Source organism: Siniperca chuatsi, linkage group LG10 (assembly GCF_020085105.1).
Source record: "Siniperca chuatsi isolate FFG_IHB_CAS linkage group LG10, ASM2008510v1, whole genome shotgun sequence".
Classification (NCBI taxonomy): Eukaryota; Metazoa; Chordata; class Actinopteri; order Centrarchiformes; family Sinipercidae; genus Siniperca; species Siniperca chuatsi.
In genome coordinates this window covers 12,509,163-12,532,680 of record NC_058051.1, presented here as the reverse complement: position 1 = coordinate 12,532,680, position 23,518 = coordinate 12,509,163, and the positions used below count along the sequence as shown (strand labels likewise).

The 23,518-nt window shown below is 39.4% G+C and overlaps 2 protein-coding genes across 2 annotated transcripts; one reads left to right on the top strand and one right to left on the bottom strand.

Moving 5' to 3' along the window:
* The first annotated feature begins 1,640 nt into the window (after positions 1-1,640).
* Positions 1,641-6,624, top strand: tprg1l (tumor protein p63 regulated 1-like). The gene is made up of 6 exons (XM_044210521.1): positions 1,641-2,033; positions 2,319-2,410; positions 2,821-2,871; positions 2,994-3,119; positions 3,470-3,623; positions 4,300-6,624. Exons 1-6 carry the CDS (start codon positions 1,806-1,808, stop codon positions 4,492-4,494), a joined length of 846 nt encoding a protein of 281 aa, XP_044066456.1. The 5' UTR covers positions 1,641-1,805; the 3' UTR covers positions 4,495-6,624.
* A 355-nt stretch (positions 6,625-6,979) lies between these two features.
* Positions 6,980-23,125, bottom strand: wrap73 (WD repeat containing, antisense to TP73). Its single transcript, XM_044210519.1, has 13 exons — positions 22,967-23,125; positions 22,252-22,339; positions 21,936-22,088; positions 20,009-20,125; positions 12,452-12,524; positions 11,534-11,637; positions 11,094-11,180; positions 10,020-10,154; positions 9,135-9,212; positions 8,956-9,058; positions 8,707-8,832; positions 8,322-8,513; positions 6,980-7,700 (listed from the first exon to the last, which is right to left on the bottom strand). The coding sequence occupies exons 2-13, from the start codon at positions 22,318-22,320 to the stop codon at positions 7,588-7,590; spliced, it is 1,350 nt and encodes a 449-aa protein (XP_044066454.1). The 5' UTR covers positions 22,321-22,339; positions 22,967-23,125; the 3' UTR covers positions 6,980-7,587.
* Between the last annotated feature and the right edge of the window lie 393 nt (positions 23,126-23,518).

Below are 23,518 nucleotides of genomic sequence, written 5' to 3'. Positions count from 1 at the left end.
AGCCCTAAAAAGACAAAAGAGTGCCGAGCTGCAGCAGGAAGATGCTCCAACCACAAATGCACCATCTGCTTTGTCTTTTGTCTCTGATCCAGAGTTTTGCTTAGTCATCGGTGAGTCCTATGCTCATTCACACTGGAGATTGGTCTTCCTGTTGCCCCAGACAGGATACAGTCACATCCTGATAAGGAGAGGCTGGTTTAGAGGCAGATGGGTCTCTTAGTGGGGCCCTCTCGGTTCTTCCATCCTCCAAGGCAGGAATCCAGCCAGCCCAACATTCTGGTGGTGTCCTCCCTTCTGCAGGGGCATCCCAGCTGGGCTGGCAATAGTGGCAACTGGCACCAAACTGGACCCCATTTAGTGGATTTGTCTATTCATCACCACCGTAACCTGAAGCTGGAGTTGATGACATTGCCAAAGAAGAAGTAAAGGATTTGACTTGGTTGAAATGAACACTCCCTTAGCCTCCCTGTACAAGCCTATAAAGCATATCTGTCACCCTATCAGTCACTCTAAATGGACCCTTATACCGCCTCTGCAGTTGTGGACACACTCCACGCATCTTGGCCTTATTTTGCACCATGACTATTTCTCCCTCAGAATAATACTGGAAATTATCCCTAAAATTGTAATATTTGTGCCAACCCCTCAGAATCTTACTCAATCGAGTAAGAACTTCTTTCTAGACACCATTTTGCACTAAACCTAAACAATTAGACAAGGAGGGAACCAAAGCAAGCAGATACTAATTTCCTCACCAACCTTAGCCTCAATATACCATAATAATAATATTAATGCAGCTTACATGACACACCATGCTTTAGTTAAAGTGCACAACTGCAACAATAGACTTGACCATAAAATAGTGCTACGGTCGCCCTGAAGTCCAAAACACAACAGCATAGAGTAAGAGTAGACTTAAGACTTTCCTCTTTAATAAAGTTTATAGTTAGGGCTGGCTCAGGTGAGTTCTGAACCATCCCTTAGTTATGGTGCTTTAGGCCTAGACTGCCAGGAGACTTCCCATGATGCACCTCTCTCTTCCTCTCCCTCTCCATCTGTATGCATTCTTATCCCATTAATGCATGCTACTGACATCTACATCTTCTCTCTCCCGTAGTTTTGTGCTTTCTCGTCTCTCTCCTCTCTCCTTCTGTTGCTTCAGCAGGCACTTCTACCTCCGGAGCTGTAGAATCTGGATCTCTGATTGCAAGGCATCTGCTGTTTCTGCTCGACAACCGCTACTACTATTATTATTATTAGTCTTATTACTAAGATGCAGAATAACACTCTTAACATCTTAAATTTCAGTCAACTACTTCAACCAATACTTGCCTAGACTTAATGAATTTTCTTATATGCCTCTTCTCTCACCTCATGGGAAATCAAATATACATGGGTAGAGTCTTCAAGGATTATTTATCAGTCTATCATCCAAATGCTAGAATTTAGATTACAAGTAAACTATTATTAAATAACCCTTCTGTCTTAAAGTTTAAAGTGGCCAATAAATTAAAAATAAAATTGACACCCGATTCCCGTCTGTTTAGTCATCATAGAACTGATAATTATGAAAAGTGGGCCCACCCACTCTAAACACCTGTCTATGTAATTAGCTAGGTTAAAAAACATTATGTTCCTTTAAGAGGAGGGAAATTAAAGGGGGGAAGTGAAGCAAGAGGGCACTACTTCCTCGTAGCCTTTACAATCAAAACATTATTCGTGCGCAATGGCTGAGTCTGCATCGTTGAAAGGACATTTTCTAATTTAACACCTGGGGAAGCTCCCCGAACAGCGTTTGTTGCACCATGCTTCAGTTGAACGACACAATGGAGCCGGAGAGTCCTGGCGCTGCGATTCTCCACACTGCAGAAACAGAGGAGGGAGTCGAGGTTGCCTTCACGCCGCCGGAGGCCGGACGAAGCCTCGGACACGGAGCCTCAGTGGCCTGCTGCCCCCCGTTACAAACGCTGACGCCTTTTCATGTGCATAACCCCACAATCCAAGCGAAAGTGAAGGACTATTTCGTGTTCCGGGTAAGTTGCTCCATAATAGATAACAGCTTGCGTTAATCGGCATCAAGGCCGATTTGTTTTTAATTAGACTATATGCGTATGTCCCTTCAAAATAACCCCCTTCAACACACTCATGCTCTTAAAAGTACTTGTGGTAAATAAACACGACCACTGATTTACCACGCTTAAGTAGCAGTGCATTGCAGTGCATTGTCAAAGCTACACCAGCACATCACAGGGAGGAATGGGACGCTGGTCTTTCTGAGATGATGCTGGTGATTGACGGTTGTGTGATGCTGATCTCAGCCAGGTACCATTGAGCAGGCTGTGAGCGACATCAGGACTGTGGCACTCCCTTCTGAGGATGGAGAGGTGCTCAGCGTCTGGCTGCTAGCTGAGTGAGTATCCCAGCAGCATGTGACTGGTTTATCATCACCCTGAAATATGAGGCAACTGTTTAGATGAGCTGCTGTGTGCACTGCAGGGTTTATTGTACAAACAAGTATACACATACAGACACATCAGCTGGACATTCATTAAGGCTACAGACTAAATGTTTGTAACAGTGAATGGTTTGTTTTTTAGGATCTTTTTTTTCCACTCTAGTTGCTCATCCACATGTATACATGTCACATGATAACAAATGGGTGGCAAAGATTTTATACTTTCTCCTCCTCATCTTGTAGTTGTATATATTTAACTTTTATTTAACCACACAACTCAGTAAATGACCAATGTTTTAGACCAGGTTTCATATTGTGCTTTATAACTGTCAAAAAGTAACTGGCATATTTGTCTATTTCTACAGAGTTGACCACTGGAACAATGAGAGGGAGAGACTTGTGCTTATAACTGATAGGTAAGTCAAACAGTATTTTGTTGACTCATATATTTGAGGAAATATACCACATACCATATGACACCTGACATTATCTGTTGACACACGATTTGACTCTTTTGAATCTTTTGTTGTGTGTGCAGGTCACTGCTGGTGTGCAAGTACGACTTCATCAACCTGTTGTGTCAGCAGGTCGTCAGGATCTCTCTCAATGCTGTAGATACCATCTCAGTGGGCGAGTTTGAGTTCCCACCCAAATCCCTGAACAAGTACGCCAACAGCAAAATAGTATTTACTCTAAGTATATTAATGCCAGCTACTAAGAATAGGACTCCACTCCTGCCTGGCACAAGTAATCATTTAATATTGCAGCTATGATTTTGTTGTTGTTTAGTTATAACTGTTCTCTTTAACAAGATCTGTATTGTTGGTAGTATTAGTTATTTTAGAATTGGAAGAGATTTAAAAAATAGCCTCTGTATGAATTCTGATTCAAAAATGGGCTTTCTCTCTAAACATACGTGGTTCAGCTTGGTGGTGCTTTGGTATTCTGCTGGCCCATGTAGCTGGCTGATCCTTAAAAGTCACACTGCTCTTACCCTGTTGTGTTACCTTACAGGAGAGAAGGCTATGGGATTCGTGTCCAGTGGGACAAACGTCCTCGGGCCTCGTTCTTAAACCGCTGGAACCCCTGGTCCACAGACATGCCCTACGCCACCTTCACAGAGCACCCCATGGCCCACGCTGATGAGAAGGTGGCCTCCCTCTGCCAGGTATAATCTGGCATCTGGTATAATTTAATTAACTAAGGCTAAAAATGCATTTTGAGTAATTCATCTAATGGATTATTTGACATTTTGAAAACATCTGAGGATTTATAGCTTGAAATGTAAGGTACTTAAACATTTGTTTTTGTGTTGGCCATCTGCTTATTTCACAAGACAAACAATGGTGACCACTGGTGCCGCAGTTCATTCATGCACAATAGGCAGCAAACACAGCTCAGTCACAGTCCAACTGAAAACAATAGACTGATTGCTGCTTTAAAAAAGAAATTCATCCCTTGAGAGAAAGCTATTCATATAACTTTAAACATAGTAGTCATGACTTTGTGTATGAACAGTTATTTTCAAAGATGTTTACTTCTTTTTGGCAAGGCAACAACAGTACCTGGGGGTATTTTCTGGGGATATGATGGCATTTTCTCATTCAGAGCCATTAGCATTGCTACATGTAATAAATGGAGCAAGTACATTTTAGCTGTAAAGTCTCAATCAGATCCATTATTTCACACTTGAGAGCAGCTCCAGGAGATGTTTTCATTCTAGTCGCTGAGTGTTTTATAGTTTTAGATATAAATTGTATACTATGTAAAAAAACAACCATCATTGATTAGATGTTTTTGGAGGGGTGTTCTGCTTTCATGTTCTTTTTCTTTTACTTGCCAAGTTGGACAACTTTAGGACCCAGCTGGTGCAGGCAGTAAAGAAAGCCCATAAGGAGCACCCCATCCCAGGTCGGGCTAACGGTGTCCTGATCCTGGAGAGACCCCTGCTTATCGAAACCTATCTGGGCATCATGTCTTTCATCAACAATGAGGCTAAGTTGGGCTACTCCATGACCCGTGGCAAGATTGGCTTCTAAAATCCACAGTTTCTCCAAATTCAACCCATGTGTCTGTGTTACACTGCACTGTCTAAGGGAAGATGTCGCTCCACTTCAGTGTAATGTGCAACCAATCTCTGTGTGTAAGTTGAGCCCATGAGATGTCCACACCTCCTTAAGTTGGTGTTACAGACAAGTGGTCAGCCTACTGTAGGTAAATGATGCACAGCACTGCATGGACTGTCAACTCTTTTGTTTTTGCACTCCCAGTCCCTTTCCTTCAAGGAGCTGCTTGCAGATCTGCCATATCCACGTGGGCCCTCAGGAGTGTATGCCCATGTGACATAAGTTGGAGAGAAAGGACACAGCACAGCATCAATTTATCACCTCTGTACTATATCTAGATTGAGCTACTTGTCTCTCATGCTCCTTGTTTAACCGCTGACTGACAGACTAATGTGTCAAACTAATGTGATGTTTAGATTTTGGTAGAAGAATGCAAACATCAGGGTCATTATTTCAGGGTTAAAGATGTGCTTTGTTATGCAGCAAAAAAAGGCCACCCAGAAAGCAGTGAAACCGTAATACATCAGCCAAGAATATGTTCCATATTTGCTACATTAATATGGTCTGAAATGAAGAATTGTGTTATTCAGATCATATGGCCATAGTGTAGCTTTGTGGAATGAAATAGCTGATGCGTTGAGTTTAACGGTCATGTCACATGATTATTGTAATAAATGTTACTGATAGGGAAACTCTTCCAGGATATGCAGTGCTATACTGAAAAGCTCTGGGCTCAGCTGTGTTACTTGTGGAAAATAACAGCTGTAATACACTTTTCAGCATCCATGAAACTTGTTCAGTGGAATCGTAGAAAAGGTTTAGGTCGTAGTCATCTGGACACTGTTTTCAGAAACAAGATGTTTCGGCTCCCATCCGGAAGGGAGCCGAAACATCTAAAAACAGTGTCCAGATGACTACGACCTAAACCTTTTCTATGATGGAACACTCCTGGACGAATGAGGGACTACACCATCTTGTTCAGTGGAAATAATAATTACATGTTGTGACCTTCCTCTCTTTTTAGGCCTATGTTGTGCTCTCCATGTTTACATTGGCCTAAATTATGTCACTGCTCAGAATAGGGAGCTGATGTACCACTTGGAGAACTGCATTAGCTACTATAGCTAAAATGTTCTTGTATGTTAAACAGATGTTTTATGCAACAGGAACTTGTAATCCATGTTTAAATGTTTGTTTGTCAGTTACCTTAAAGGGTCCTGGAACTTGCATTCGTTTTAGGCACACATTTGCACTCAGCTGCATTAAACTCTGCAGTGGGAATAATGGTTGGCTTACAAAATGAAATACATGTAAACAAAGCTTTGCATCGGTTCATTAACCACATACTGTTGTATCTTGTGAACAGGATTTAGCTGATTTCTTTAAACCATTGTGCTACCAAAAGGTAACAGGCCATATTTTCATGCTCAACAATGCCAATGAATAATTGTGTCCCAAAATGCCCTTTTCTGGTCATAACTTGTTATGCATGTTCCCTGCATGTTGAGTTTGCATGACAGATGTTTTTTAAAAGGATTATCCTAAATGGATTTGTGAATACTAATTAGGTTTTATTTATCTGTTGTTATTTTGATGCAGTTAATTCATGAATGCCTCTAGAAATATTTCATCGCCAGTTTAAGTATTTTATTTAGGGATTTTAAAAGAGATTAATTCGTTATTACAATGTGAAGGCTTACTTTTTGTGCTAGATATTTGTAGCGCAGTAGCCACAATGAAGAATAATAAATGCCTACATGTTCTTGTCGGGGCCTTGGCTCTGGTCATTGTTAAGTGCATTTACATTATGTTCGTACTGTCAAGGACTGCAACAAATTGATTAAGTTGCTGTACAGTTCACGCTTTTATAAATGGGACATCCTGCAGACAGATGATGCCTTGCAGCCATGTAATACGGCCCTAATATCTTTAGTACTGCCTGTTTGTGGTTTGGATTATTTCTGGCATTTCAGTTTGGTCATAGTGGGTAACAACTATTAAATCCTACCAGTAATGATGCAGCATTTCCAGATTAAAGATGATGCCACCCATATGTCATTAAGCACTGTACAATGCTTTAAAAAAAATACACATTGAAAAACCTGTCTCATGTCTTTGTTCCACCGAACAGATTCATCATCACAAATATTAAAACTTGGTGAAGCTTGTGTCCAAAGGTCAGGAGTTGGAACCTTTTGTGACACCAAGAAGGACAATAAGCTGCAAATGTACTCTCTAGACCAAAATGTCCTGTTGCTAAAACACTCTTTTATTTCAGCACGCTTAGTGACCGTGTAAAATCAATCAGTCATCCATTGAATATGTAATTGTTACTCTATTTCTGAATTTGAGGCAAACTCACTTGTAGAGAAAAAGTGTGCAACTTCAATCCTCCTGGACCCCTTGTAATGGCTTCACCATTACAAATATATGTTGTGCAAAGAGGCACTGGTCTATGTATTTTTTGTAAAGATTTATTAAATATAACTCAGCTACTGTTTTCACTGAAACAGTTGCCTGAAACACACTCTTGTCTATAAATTACAAAGAGCTGAGTAAACAAACTGTTTTGATAAACTGAATGATTTAGATACACAGATTTTAGTAACTCGCCTTAAGCTGCAATATTTATTACAACATTTATTCAATATAATTACAAAATTCCAAGGTCAAACAGATACAAAATACTACTATAAGTACAGTGAAATCTATAAAACATTGTAAACCTCTATTTTCTCAGAGTGTTTGAAACTAGTGCTTCATTGCGTATGGTTATTTAAAAAGTGATATTTATTCATTCAATATCTTACAGGAGGAATGTCATGTCAGGTTTTCAATATGTTTTCAACTTGACAAGAAAAGGAACATCCCAGTAACCTGCACTGAGGGCCTTAAAAACCTGGTGAGTAGCTATAGTTCAACATGTGAAAGTTGAGATATTTTTGAGGAGGAGTGTTCCCACCAGTCTTTTGGTCATCACCTTAACACATTCCCCACCAAGAGTGTATGGCTAAATAAGCCTGAACTATAATTCAGTTTTTCTGGAGATCTTTGTTTTTGTGTGTTTTACTTGTCCTCCTGTTCCGTGTCCATGTAGCACAAACACAGCTGTTCCTTTCCAAGCAGGATCAGAGAGTCTCCACTGCAGTGCCAGTTTAGTGACTGGACCTGGAAACCACCTGGCAGGATAAAGAGAGGGGCAAGTGTGATGAAAATGCATCTACGCATACACAAAATGAAGGTGGGGAAAAAAAAAATCTATGTGCATCTTAAGAATCCACATTCAACTTTGTTCAGTTTGTAAAGCCTAAAAAGGTTTTATTGATTCTGACTTCATGCAATTAATCAATTTCATTTTATGTTGCTTTCTTCTTAGGGGTTTTTAAGTAAAACCACCTTTCAGGCTAAACCAGAATGCAACACAGATGAGCGTCACTTAAGTGAGATACCACAGATTTGTTCTGTTGCATTTTAAATTCTAACATTGGATCAATGGTGGAATATCTTCCCTTTGTACAGGAAGGAACAATTTGAAAATGAAGAGCAAAACCAAACCCTTGACCTTGTAAGCATTTCACTGGGATCAAGCCAATGTCATGAAACATGAGTTCCAGGTTTGTTAGTCTTTAAAACTGAAACAGTGACCTCTTGCTGCCAACATCCAGAAGTTGCCTTGTGAAGCTTAAATAAATCTGCTGGTAAGGACATTAGCGTGCACTGGCCCTCATCTGAGAACACATAATGGAGCTGTGTATTCCAGCTGCTTGACAGTTCCAACTCTTAGTGATCGAGCATGTTACCTTCAGTTGGGACTTGGACAGAAACGCAGCCTGCCGGGGACCAGAGATAGAGTTTGGTGTTGGCTGTACACAGTGCCAGCCGGGGGCGTCTGGGGTCCCACTGAAAACAACGCACTGCCGATGTCTGCTCAAGCACAGCCTCCAGGCTCATCTTCTGCATATCCCACACCCACACAACACTGGCCATGTTGTCTATAGTCAGAGAAACACAGACACACATTCAAAGCCACTCTCAGCTTATAGAGCCATGAAACACTAGCATTGCAGAAAAATAAGTTAACACTAAAGTTGATGTTTATGACCACAAATGTGGAAATGTGGTTATTTACATATAATAAAGTTGTCTTGGTTTCACAATGAAGGTAAAAGTGAACAGCTGTCTTACCGTTTTTGGTGGCTAGATAGCGACTGTCTGAACTAAATGCCAAAGTAGAGACACCGATCTTGGGGTTGGCTCGGTCTGGGTCTGGTTTGACCACAGGAATTTGAACTGGTGGTGGGCAGATCTCATCTTGAGTAGACACCACAACAAATAAGAGTTTTTGATTAAACAAAGATAGTTACTTGACCTCAGCAATTTTAGTCAAGTACTGCTTTTAGAATATTTTTTGAATAATGTCAAAAGCTGACATACATTTGCTCTGGGTGTTGAAGAGGGTGGTGCCAACTGTAATGTTGTGTAGCGACAGGTCATCACTGCCGACAGCTGGCCTTCTCTCCACTTCCTTATACACAACCTAAAAACACAACAAACAGTAAATAATTGAACTGCAATGCCTTCAAGGCTCATTATGAAGGCTGGAAAATACTTACAGCTTTTGTGTTGTTAATGGTTGCTGGATGCTCAAACTGTGTGATTTTCTTCCACGTGATATGATTGAGGATGCGCACCTGGCATAAGGGTATTAACAATTTAGTCTTGTCATTTACTTACTTTACTGATATTGACAAATGCACAAGACGAATCATAGTCCATATATAAACATGTTTGACACTTTAAGTTTATGCTATTCTATATTATTTGCAGAAATGAATGAATCCATTTCTTAAAGGGGAACTCCACCAATTTTACACATCAAAGTCTGTTTGCAGGTCTTAGGGAGTTCTACTGCATATCTGAAAAAGTTGTATGAAGTCTTTTGTGGCCCAAGATGGAGCTGTGCAAAGTCTGATAAATTGCCACAAGTGATGTCACTTGAGTCCCAGTCTGTGTCAGTTGGGGCTGAAAACTACAAGTTTGAAAATGACAAAAATCTGGGGGTGTGGAATTAGAAAGAAGTGAAGTTACCAGACCTCAGTAGCCCACTGCTCATCTCTGCTTGAGGCTAGCGGCTCGAGGCTACATTAGCCGCTTTTAGCATAACACACCCAGATCTCCAACCAAACTGTCAGCAGTCGAGTTGCATTGTGGGTAATGTAGGTCCAGGTTTTGACAAGGAAAATGAATTTGTGAAATAAAAAAGATGATATCTCTGGTTCTGCCACATAGATTTTGATCCTTTAAAAAAAAACAAATAAAAACTGTCCATCGTGAGTCTGACAATGTTAGAGAAGTGCAATGCTAAATCGGTGGAGTACTCTTTTAAGACATGTGGCTTTACAATGATTACTTGTACTTTGTGTTAATTGTATCAAACTATAATGTCATATCTTATTTCTCAGTTTCATCAGCCATCATTTTTAAGAGTTTGTCCATACTTTTTCATCATAGCTTCCAATGGCCAGGAATTGGCTGCTGGGGCTCCAGGTCACAGACTTGACACCCAGTGACCACTCATAAGCACTGTAGGTTGACAGCAACCGGCCGTCCAAAGAATACAGCAACACCTTGTACTGTGGAGATGATACACACACAAAACAATAGTACTATCCATTCATCCTGTTTACGTCCCGACTAGGCTTGGTCAATTGAAATATTGCAGTACTTTGACAATAAGGATGCCTCACAATAACAAGTGATTCCTTCAAAGACACACCAAGTGTGTCAATTATTTTACAGTTCTGTGACACCAGGATTTTACAGGGTATCAAAGGATTTTTTTCTGTTGCTAGTACTAAATTGTAGTACATTTTCAACCGATGATAGCTTTGTAAGTAGGTACACTTTGTAAGTGTGCTTCATTGTTAAATTCAATACTGACACTGATGAAGCAAAAACATCTCTTGCTAAGCAACATTTGTTTTGCTAGGATCCCATGAATTTAACTCAGATATATCATAAATCTCTGTCAGCATTTCTAATGCTGCATGTGGGAGCTTTAGGTATCTTGTATTATGACTTCATGACATCAAACCACTGCCTTTATACAGTATATCTGTTTCCTATCTATTCAGTTTATTTTACTGCTGTAACATGTGAATTTCCCCTTTGGGGATCAATAAAGTCTTATCTTATATCTATGCTTAGGCAAGGACACTTATGTACTTATTTATAAAATATGATATGATTATCAAAAGATATTGTACGTACCAAACAGGCCTCAAAAGTCAAACAGTTGAAAATGCGGTTGTCTACTTTAATGAAGGCCCTTGAGTGCACTCCTACATTGGAGTAATCAACTCTCAGCTGACCATTCTTGGCCATCTGCTTCAGTTTCAGTGTCTAAGTATGGAACAGCAGCCTCTGTAGATTGTTTTTAATCAAACACCTTAAATGGTGATCTACTGGAACAGAAAGAGTAAGTTCCTGCTCAACAACACTATCAAGGAAAATTAATCTCATATAATCATATTCTCCTATTGAATCTCGAGTCTGTAAGGCAAATGACTTACCTCCAGACAGCTATCCCAGACTGCCAGCACACAGCCATTGGGGGACCACTCCAACCCTGCCAGGTCCTGTGTCTCAGTCTCAAAATGCTGTGACAGAATTAAGTTAAATTAAATTAATTTAATTTACACTACACATTTACACAAAAACACATGTACCTTTCTTTGCATAAATTCTTCCTAAAGAAAAGGAATAACACAGTTGATGTCGTCAAGACAAAAAAGGTCTTGGTGTAAAATGTGTTCATTCAAATCATATCTGTAAAGAAAATCATATGAGATGTTTTACTAAATTATATTCCTACTGTCACAGGCTGAAACTGTATATCTTTTTGGTCACCTAAATATAGGCTTCTCCCACTGTTTGTTTACTTATATTACTCAAATGTTAAATGTATAATAATGATCATAAAACCCAAGTAAAATTCTAATGTCCTACTTACCCTGAGTAAATGCCAGTCGTCACACACAAATACACTAACATAGTCTTTGCAGTCACGGCGTTCAGCCAAGGCCATATAGCAGCCATCTCTGCTGAAATCAATACCTGTGGGTGAAAGATGGGAGCAAGCTATAATTTTATGGACAACTACCAGTGATGGCATATAATCACAACTATGATTAAAAAAACACAATGACACCGTAACAGCAGAGTTAACTGAAAAATATAGCATGTTAAAAAAAAATTTTAATTAAAAACAAAAAAAGAAATCAACCTAGAAAGACATACATTGGTAAGGTTTAATTCTTACAAGGTAGTATAGTATAGTCCTTGAAAAGCATGAATCGAGCAATCATAACAGTTTTAATATTCAGTTTTGGGCCACTCATAAAAGTTGATTCCTCAGGGGAATGACACAATAAAAATATTTTCAACTTTGATCAAAACAATACTTATGTAATGGCTATTCTATTATCTATTCTGATAACTAAATATGTAACTTCATGGCTCACTGTGTATTTCATCCAATGTAATTATGTGACACTTTGGCACCATCAGGTCGGTGGTATGTAACTATCACGGCCATATTATTTATATGACGGCTATGAGGATACACGGGTCATAGACGGGCATGGTATTGCATGAGGAGAGTCATAGACAATCATTTTTCCCCAAGCTGCTGACAGGCCTGTTATGAGGAGCATGCCCCATTTACTGAAGAGGGACACAGCTGTCAGCAAAGAGGACCATAGTTTGGCCACATACCCAGGGTCATGCCACAAGGTAAAGAACAGCATGTGATTCATGGGGCATGCCTAGGCCCTCAGACCAATGGCCCTGTCCTCAGGTACTCCTGGGAATACATATACACTCATAAGCAACGAGAAAACAAATAAAACAATATCATTCTCATACTGACCCTTCTGACATGCTTTGGGATACTTGATGTAAGACACAGCTTTGGTGCACAGGGACCAGACGGTGACTCTCAGCTGTCAAGGCACCAGAGGACAGAGGGGAAAAAAACAACACTGTGGATTATCTCCAAGTGAAAGTATGACAAGCACATCATACTGCCAGGTAGCACAAAGGGCATAAATACATTAGTTAGTGCCTGAGAAATACTGGATTTGAGGCAAATACATATATTGATGATTGAGAGTTTAAAAAAATCTGATAACAATATATCAGCCAATATTCATTTTTTTAACAAAGACATTACATAAACAAACATTTTTGATAAGGGTCCTTTAAATGTGTAGATTAAAGACCAAGATATGTAGGCCTACTTAGTGGTAGAGTTAAAAAGAAACTTTTGAGTGCTCTCTAGTGGACAAACTGTGCAATGGCAACACTGTTCCTAAATTTCCTCAAACATATCTTTGAGATTTTTGTCTGAATCTTCTTGTTACTTACAAGCCGATATATACAATGATAGCAATATCTGTGATAAGCTAAAATTGAACAATTAATATCAGCCACTCTGATACATCAATTGCGTTCTAATCCAAACACCACATGTAATAGAAACATCTTGAATTAGGGATTGGGTTTTGAAGTGGTTTTACAAGCCACTTTGAGACAATTGCATGACCATTTGGACAGACACCCTCTCTACTTGACTTTAGTCTATGAGATCAATTCAACAACTAGTCTTCTGTAAGAACTTAACTGAGAACTCTTAACTGAGGCTGTGATCTAATAAATGTTGTGTATGGCAACTGGGCGTCAACAGTGACCTAATGAGAGCTCAATCAACCAGGCCACTACCCTAATGAGGCCTCTAAGTGCTCTTCTACACCCAAAGACTTATCCGTCAGCTAGCCGTCATGCCAGGCTAGCATGGTCCATCATGCCCTTTAACGGCTGTGGACAGAGTGCCTTATGTCTTTGAAGAGGTATATGATAAATCTCTGTGAGGGATATGAGACACTGACATGGAATTCATCCATCACTAGATGGATGGCCCTGTAGGGCCCTGAGTGTGTGGAGTGTTATCTATCAGTGTACTTCCACAGGGAATGTACGCATATGTTTAAGGGTTGCGATCACTGACAGGGATTAAAAGAGATTATACCAATTAAATAAGGACTTGAGCACTTATTGAATGAACAGATTCAAAACAACATCCCGACACGCAGCAGAAAAATAGGACCAGTTCATTTAGTAGCCAAGATGTTATGTTAGAAATGTTTGCTACAAGTGTGACAAATCAACAGCAAGTTGCGTAGCCAGCAGGTTGTGTGCATTCCCACAAGCAACGCCAAAGAATAACTAACCGGCCACAAATCGGCATAACAAAGAGACCACATGTGTTAATGCCTAGTTTGACAGCAGTCACTCAAATACCCACCAATCTCACTTCAACAAGTTTGATGCCAACAAAAGCAGATGGCACTCAGCCAACAGCGCAGCATATTTTGACCCAAGGACCACTATGATATGTGGTATCTTGCACTTCAAGAAACAAGGACCACATGACAGTCTTTGGGACACTTTTAAGAGAATCTCTGGTCTGTACTACTGTACAGTTGCCTGGGTGTTAAGGTGTTCACAGATAAAGCTGTTGCTGCAATCCCACAGCAAACAACAGGTGTAGCGTGACAGGACACAAATACATTACATTTTGTAAACATAGTGATACATACATTTACATACACATTTATATAACACATACAGTATACATCTACAATCATTTTCTACAGATCACTGTGTTGTGAACCGTTTTGTAGTTTGACATACAGTAGTTCAATAGTTGTGGGCTGCTTTCCTGATGCTGCACAATAAAGATTTCTCTTGTTTGGTTCACTCCTCTCTTAAACACAACCTATGACAGTAGTCATTACTAACAATCCAAAGAGCAAGGGCATGCAAGTGCAACACTGCAACATTAAGGGTGTTAAATGCATGGCCCTCATACCTTCCTTTACAGCTTATAGTAAGCCGATATAATGTGGGTGCATGTAGCCCTCTCTAATCATGCTTTGAATATTTAAGATTGAACTAAACTGGTTATCTAGACTAGCCAAGAAGACTGTTAAACGCATTGCTTTTCTCTTAGCGAAAACAAGCAGTCGCTTCAACAGAAATGACAAATTACAGGTTCAACAAAAAATGTATTTTCAGAAGTAAATTACAATTTTAACCACTATGGTATCCTCAAAACCAAGCTCTGCACACATGCACACACACAATGGCACTATACTATCATATTCTTCTGTCATTCCACTTCCAAATAACAGTGCTGTATATTCTTGTGCAAGTTTGTAACAGATAAAAATATCTTTTACTATTTTGAAATTCTTAGCACCTGCACAGCCAGATATTCTGGAGAGAACCCTGTATACACATAAGTAATAACAATAATAAATGATTCTTCAAAAAATATTTCTGGCAAGAAAAATTTAAGCCAACCCTTGATGCTGTATTTTGTATTTGAGAATTTACAGAGCTAAAACTACTGAAGTGACAAGGCTTTCATCATAGTGTCCAGGCAGACATTTGAACTGGACCAAGTCTGTCACCTAACTGGGCTGAAGTGTTGACCCTCCTGTTTGGTCAAGACATCCAGCTGTGTAGGCCCTGTAATAACACCTCACTGCACGATTCCTGGACATCCCCTCAGACATGGTGCCATGGCAACCTATATCAACATTGCTCAAACACACACACTTACAGTTCTTAGATGCCATGAACCCACCACATAGGGGATGCGGGGAGATCAAGACCCGAAAGGCAGTGTAACTTTAAACTGGGTGGAGGAAGGGTTGCATGAGAAAAATAGGTGGGAAATGCTTTTCCATGTGGGGTGGTATGCAATAAGATCCTTAGTTGGTAAAGCTACACTTTAGATGAAGTATCCTCACCAAAGGTGAGCAGCAACTTGGAGGTGGGGGCTAGGGGCTTGAGGGTGGTGTGAAAAGGCAAAACTCCACTACAACAGCTGCTGTTTATCCATCAGAGATGGAAAAATTCACGTCTGTGCCGGGTTTAGCATAACTGGAACTGGTGTTCGGTACCGGCTCTAATTTCAGAGAAGTACATCTTTTTATTTTAGTATTGTTTTGATCACTACATGTACCAGGAATCCTCATTAGGAGATGCTTCCTAAGGTTCCTTCACATTTTTACCAAATGGGCTGGTTGTGAGGGTTTTCTAAAAAAAAAAGGTGGAGGGGCTGTTGTAAAGCCCTTTGAGACTGCAACTGTAATTAAGAGCTGACGATCTTGACACTGCCAAATGGGACAATTGCGGCTAATTTCTACCATCACATCCATTTAGTATCTACTAGCAAGTATTCATAACAAGAAAACCACAGAATTAGGCAACATTCCCAACAGGGACAACCTGTGGGCAACATGATAACTACGACCAGTTGTAGACCAAAGTTACTGACTGCAACCTGGAATAAAACCAGCCATTCTTGTTGCACGCCTTGGTGAGTACGAGAGAATGGGTGAGTGTATTTGATGCCATATAGGCCTATCTGTCAGCAGAGGATTAGACTGTAGGCATTCCACATAGGGAGCCATCTCAAACCAATATAGCCTATTTCTCCTGTTACAGACTCATGATTCTACCAAGGAACTGGAGCCTCTCGCAGCCCCACACATAGGTATGGGTGAGCTATTGTCCCATGTTGCAGTGCAGCAGCTGCCTACATTTGCAGTTTAGTCCGCTAGTGTTGTTGCCAACAATGCTACACGTTAGCAAGGCTCCAGCAGTACTGGCCAAGAATGCTATTGCTAATCCGATCCCAACAATGTAAAAACCATTAGAGAAGTCAAGCTCAATAATGTCCTTGGCTGGAGTTTTTCCACCCTCACTTTATCACCTCTCAGCGGGTAAAAGTGGATTATAATGGATGTGCGAGATGCATTTTGTCCTAAGATAAACGATCGGAATTCAAATAGGAGATGACTTGCGTGAAGTCTCACAATACGTAGGCTAGGTTTCAGCAATGCAACTTTCTATTAAATCTGTGACATGGCACCATCCCATATTTGAAAACAGCTGTTTTTTAACATGGCCTCCCAAAAGAAAGTAGTTCTACTTTCTTACTTCATGTTTCTTACTTTACTTACTTGCTCACCTGTCTGTCTAGGGCTGCCACTGAAACCCTTGTTTGCACTAGAAACCAATATGCTTAGTCATTCTCCTGCTGTTACAATGTCAGCTGTGAGCCAATAAATTATTGTGTTGCAAATCAGAAAGATTTGAAGATGTTCTGTTTGGGAGTAAAAAGAAAACACACTGCAACAGCTACAAAAAGACAGCCAGGAGTACACACAGCCAGCAAAGCAGATTTACTGACACAGACAGACAGACAGACAGACAGACAGACACACACACACACACACACACACACACACAGAAGCACGATCCACACCACAGGCAGCTGTCCCTAAACAAGTTAATATAGCAGGCTGTTTATGAGTGGGGCTGAAATTCAAGCCTGACACGAACACCCGTCTGGCACAGCCTTAATGAAATCTTGGGCTGGGGTGAAGGTAAGTTCAGTGGGTCCCTTGGCAATGTGGTAGCCAGTGCCTACTTTGACTCTGTTAATTTAGTTTTGTAACCTCAACTACAAAAGGATGCTCAGTAACAGTAAGCAGTACTTAACTTCCTGCTCATATTTAGCTGGGTGATTTGGGCAGTGAGTAACAGGTTTTTGAATGCACAACACCACAGGTGAGAGGATGTTGTGACGTGGACTACCATAAAAAGCTTGTCATTGTTAAACCATCAAAAATACTGATCAATAATTTATAAAACATCTAGTGTGACAATGATAAATGAGGAATAATATGCCCATAATATTAAGGCACAGTGTAAATGAGGAATAATATGCCCATAATATTAAGGCACAGTATAAGGGCTTGGCATCTATTGTCTGGTGGCTCAACAGTGTTTTCTCAAAGCTTTTGATCAAAAATATTGATTTGGAGTGGCTTGCTTAAAACAGAATTCAACTGCCATTCCCAGGGCGACTTAAAGATTAGACTAGACTTGTGTTAGGTTAAATGAAGCAGGGTATCATTATCGGACCTTTGTGTATCATTTTCAGCTTTTATCCAAAGCACTTTACAATTTCACACACACACACACACACACACACACACACACAGTGCTGGTCTGACCATCGGGAGCAATTTGGGGTTCCGCTTCTTGCCCAAGGACACCTACCTCCTGAGACACAAGGAACTTACAACTCTATGCACATTGAAATTAACAGGAAATAAATGGTTGCCTCAAAGGTAGGAAAAATCAAAAGACTTGCTTTAGGGAACACTGCTATAGGGCTGCAACTAATTATTATTTTCATTAACAATTCATCAATTAATCTATTAATTGCTTAGTCTTTAAAATGTCAGAAAAACATTTTATAAAGCCCAATGTCATCAAACTGCTTGCTTTGTCTGACCAACACTCCAAGTAAAAGGAAAATAGCAAATGCTCACAATTAAGAAGCTGGAACAGACATTTCTGACATTGTAGCTTCAAAAATTACTTTCAAACAATTGATCGACTATCAGAAAAGTTGCCATATATTTTTCTGTTGATCAACTAATAGTTTCACCAAAACATCGCTGAAGTAAATTAATGAGAGTAAGCAGTTCAAAGGGGTTATGAAGAGATGTGATGTAGAGATGTCGTAATCACAAGTTATTTGACACAGATACATTTAGAAAAATATCTCTTTGTGTGCTCAAACATAAGATGACTGCAAGTCAAGTCGCACTCAGACTTTCTAAGACCTAAGCTATACTGTTCTATGTAGATGCCATATCTCCTTGGGGAGGGAGCCTCTATTCTTTTTTATCCTATTCCTTTTTCTTTTTTTTTGAAGATGCAGACAGACACAAAGGAGACATGCCACAGACACTTGCACTCCCTGCACTCCCTGCACCCTTCTCCAACCCAGACACAGTTGTGTGTTGGGCCACAACACCTGTCAAATGATTCCTGGAGTCAGGTTCAGCATGACAAACGTGGCCCACTACGGTGCTCCCGTCATATTCCACATGGCTGGAGGGTAGCTGCTATAGCATCTCACCCTTACAACACGTGCTTTCTATGGAGTGAATTTAAACCAGGAATAAGGAGATAGAATAGAATGGAACTAAATGCATCGTTATTACTCTGCGTCTCATTCTGCAGACCTTTTTTTTGGTAGGAGTAATCAATAGTCATTTTATTACAATGTACAGTGCCTTTTACATGACACAGATTTCAAGTATTTATGTGTACCCTTGTTCTGTTACAGTGTACGGTATGAAAGAATTTCCACTAGTCACACCTGCTACTGAGGGATGACTCCATCATACTGAAAAAAACTAGAGAACAAAATGTAATTGCAAAATGCACTACTGCCAAACTGGATCTATTCTTGCAGCTAGTGTTCCCCAAGGTTTGATACTGGGTCCTTCACTGTTCTCTGTGTACTATATAATTCTTAAGGTCACAATTAACAAAACCCCAATGTTTCCATCCATGCATATGCCAATGTACTGGCCAATATTAGCTTATCACAGATATATTGGTGTACAGTAAAGAATTTTGCAGCAATAAAATATCAGATCTTTTAAACTCTCTAATATTAGCATCAGCCTAGAAAATCCAGTATCGATCGAGCTATAATACATGAATTGATTATTTGAGGGCCAAAAATGCCACCAGCCCAGTCAAGTACAACTTCAAATTTCTCACTGCTTAACCATTTATTTGGCCATTATATTAATCAAACTGCTGCCATATAGAGAAGTTAAATTTTATCAAAACGCGTTTATAGGAATAAATCAAGTCATACATTCCCGTTTCCCTGTGTGAAAAACATCTCCAAATAAAGTGTGACCAGTGGTTTTAGATCACTTCATTGAGAAAACTATAGGTTTTCACTAAATGTAAGAAACATGTCCAAACTAGACCATTTTACTCAATGGGAGTGGATTTGGGGAACAAACTACCTAAGGAGCTCAGGCCGGCTGATTAAATCACTTCTTAAAAACGTTCTGTTTTAGATTGACTGCTTTTTTCTTTAAATTGTTATTTTATCATCTCTTTATATCAGGATTTTTTTGGTTGGGGGTTTAACCTTTTTGCTTTACTGTTGTTGAACTAAGTTTACTATTATTATTTGAGCAACAGAACATCATTAATAGGACTTGCTGCCAAAGAAAATATCAAACCTACATTAGAGGGGCACATACACATTGCACCCATGTTCCGGAGGTACTTGAGACCCACGTATGACAGGACGCTAACAGGAGGGGAGCTATGAAATCAGGCTGAATACATGCATCGGGTGGGGCTGGGGGTGTAGGGGCGGTCAAGAAAGGCTCTGGTGTCTGGCTATTTTCAGGTCCCCCTTCCTTGCGGGGCAGCAACAGTTGAAACCAGACAAGCATATGCATAAACACACTTCCGTGGGCATGAATGCATGCACCCATACACGCACCAACTTCACACTTACATGGAACTCAGTGGTGTTGAGAATGTGACGTCCGTCTGGACTCCAGCGCGAGGAGACTAGTCCTATTGAGCCCTCATCAATCTTACAGTGCCAGTCCGGCTGTTCGAGAGACCACACCTGAAGACGGAGAGTGACAGAAGGACAGCAATCAGCCATCACTGATGACATCCCTCACACACATCTTGTATCTCCCTAAACTTGATTTCAAACAGTAAGAAACACTTGAGCATCAGAAACCATGAAAGACTGGCGTTGGATACCCCTTCAAAGGTAAGCTACTTGCCCTGTGATGCACAAGAAACTGACATTACACTAGTATGTAGAACTTGTTTTCACCACTGCAGCTCTTTAAAATAACAGTAATTACTACAAGCTCTGTCTGTCGATTAGGATACAAGTTTAAAAAACATGTATAGGCATTCATTCAAAAGTAGTATCCCTATTTTCCATAAATGTGAATGAATCATTAACAGATTTATTTATTTTTTTGAACCTTCTAAAACAAAAACGAACCTAGCTTAAATGAATTTTTAAAAAGGTGCAAGAGAAATAAACAGCATGGTTCTAGAGTCATCAAATGACATGTCATTGTATTCAGGAAACAAAAATGTGTAAAGGAATGATACATGTCACTGTTAAAAAAGGTTCATGACTCCTTTTTTGTTGTGTTAAGTGGAGATTTGAAAAAGCATGCTAGTGTGCATCACTTCTTATCTTATGTGTGGTCTACATGTTTAATCAATGTAATGTTGAAACACTACTTAACAATATGACTATTTAATTAGTACACACACTGAAGTACCCTGTGATATTCATTCAAATAGCAAGAGACAAAACCAAAAACTTGAGCTATACATTTGGATTTTTTCTTTATAATCCAAATGTATCTACTGTGCTGTAAAGTACTGTTCAGCAAGATGAAATGGGGTTTTACAGAATAACAGTTTAACCATTTCTCATTCATTCAGTTCATTGAAGCAACTGCACAATGTTTAAGTAAAATTTACAGACTTCCTCAAACTCAAGTGAAGACACAGAATGTTTGTTTTGAAGAGGATATCTTATTTTTACATTTGATTAAATGATTTTAACATGTTGTTAACACAGGATGTGGTGAATTTTTGGCATAATGAACAATGGCCTTATAGTAATTCAATGCAATACAGTCAAGACAGCACTTCATCTCATGTTTACCTACTTCAAGAAGGCCTCTTGTCCATCAGACAAAACTCCAGCTAAACAAATGATTGATTTCCTAGCCACAAAAAATTAGACAGATTCCAATCGTGTTGTGTTGATTACAATGTTTTGATGGTACTTTAAAACATTAAATCAATAATGTAGCTTTTCCATACTTCCTCTTCATTGTTTCAAAATTATTACTTCATCTTAATAATTACAATACATAGAACTAGTCGAATATGTCTGCCAAAAGAAGTTTTAAAACCATATAAAATATTACTTTTGTAAGCAATAGAAAACTAGTGTTTTGCTTAGGCAATACTAAATGACAAAGTTGTTTAAGGCTGCGACAAACCATTTTAGCTGTTGATTAATGTTTCAAATATTTATTAGATCACTTAGGTTATTGCTTAACCCAAGGGATTGGGATTGACAAGTGTCAAAAATAACACCAAAATTAGTGGCATATAATAACCACAAGATACTGGAGCCTAAGGAGATGCCTTCATATTGCTTATATTGTCTGACTATTCCATTTATAGTGATACTCTATGAAAAAAGGCAAGAATGCATAGAACATTTTCTGTCATTCAAAATAACAATTAAATTAATCACATCGCCACCAACAGAATTAATCTAGCAGAGTAAGATTGACTGCAACCTATCAAGTATATGACTGATCACCAGAATTTACAATACATGCTGAGTCACATACTCACATTACTGTCCTCTTCTCATAGCCTACCTGTACCAGTCCTCTCTTGTACATAGCACAGAGGATAAAGAGAGAGTCTGAGGACCAGTCCATGTGGGATATCTGGTCCAGGCAGGTGTAGAGCTGCAGGATCTGTAGCGTGCTCACGTCTCGTACCACCAGCCTGTACTGCACACAGGTAGCCTGAAGAGTACAGCCAAAGAAACAAGTCAGAAAGAACAAGACTTCAAACACACTTTACTTTTATCCATGTATAACTAGCAACCTAACACTTACACCTTACACTACATGAACTACAAAACCACACATTAGCAAATATTATTAAAAATATATCTCAACCACTTACCAAATATTTCCCATCTGGGGAAATTTTACAAAGTTGGTTGGATTGCTTGAAGACCTCAGAGAAATTCATCTTACAATCACAACTGTTCCTACACAAGAAAAAAATACAGTTATCATGACAATAAAAAAGCCAAACTGAGTTTCTTCAATTCTTTAAATGCACGAAAGATGCTCAGTCTTGACTGACTCGAATCAACTGGTGTCGTTTCCAAATGTTAACACGTGATGGCGCCATAAGTCCAATAAAAGGAAAACAAAACACGCTTCATACAGTAAACATACACACATTATCTACACAGAAACTGTTCTTCTCTCATGCAAGAAGAGTCATTATATGGGGAAAGTACTTAACTGAGTAAAAACTGATTAAGTCCGTTTTAAAACACAACCTCAGCAGAAAGAGCTGAGCTACAGGTAGCTAAGTTAGCCTAGCTAGCTGGCTCGCACTTAAAAGAAGTAGCTAAAGCAAAACAAAGCCACACATGAACCCGTCTAAATCATGACTTCATTGCCATTTTATCTTATTGCTATCAATATATTTTAGATGATGTCTGAGCCAGTAGATAGAGACAGCCCAACACAACATGCCAACCGTAAAGTTAGCTGTTAACTAGTTGTCACTGGACTCATTCAACACTAACGTTAGCATGTAACGCTACTAGCAACTTAGCAGGTCGCTAACCTTCACTACCTTCACACTCAATGGTAAAACGTACCTCTAATGGCAATTGCGTTGATTCGTCGACTAGATGAGAGACGTCAAAAGTCCTACAATCAGGTTAGAAAAGTTTTTTTCTTCGCATGATTGTCTTCGGAGCACAGGGTGTTGATCTAACTGTTGCTAGTTTGTTTGTATGAGCAGATGACGACATGCCGGTGGTGTCCAATCAGCATCTTTCTGCTGTATTTTGCCTTCTGGGAAATGTAGTAAATTATTATGTTTTATTATTTTTTTCTGCGTGTGTGTGGACATGTGCATGTGTTTGTGCGCGTGAGTACCAAATACAGACATATAGGCAACTTTTTAATAAATATTTGTTTGTATTACAGGCTAATCAGTTTGGAATTTTGCATTGTATGGGCTAATTTGGAATATTATATATGTTTTCATAGCCTAAAATCTAATCCCATCGTATTTTTCTTTAATCCTTGATCGTTTTATAATCAGTAGGTTATGTTTTATTCAGACAAACTTGTTTTGTAGTCTAAGAAGCCTACAGAAAAATTGAATTCTTGTTTTATAACCCCCACCATTGTCCCTCTGCTGC

Coding starts and splice junctions, on each gene's coding strand:
- tprg1l (XM_044210521.1), top strand. CDS start 1,806: ATGCTTCAGTTGAACGACACAATGGAGCCGGAGAGTCCTGGCGCTGCG. Junction 2,034..2,318: donor AGGACTATTTCGTGTTCCGG/GTAAGTTGCTCC, acceptor TGCTGATCTCAG/CCAGGTACCATTGAGCAGGC. Junction 3,120..3,469: donor CCACCCAAATCCCTGAACAA/GTACGCCAACAG, acceptor GTTACCTTACAG/GAGAGAAGGCTATGGGATTC.
- wrap73 (XM_044210519.1), bottom strand. CDS start 22,320: ATGAATTTCTCTGAGGTCTTCAAGCAATCCAACCAACTTTGTAAAATT. Junction 22,089..22,251: donor CCCCAGATGGGAAATATTTG/GTAAGTGGTTGA, acceptor TGTACTCTTCAG/GCTACCTGTGTGCAGTACAG. Junction 9,059..9,134: donor CCATTAACAACACAAAAGCT/GTAAGTATTTTC, acceptor TTGTGTTTTTAG/GTTGTGTATAAGGAAGTGGA.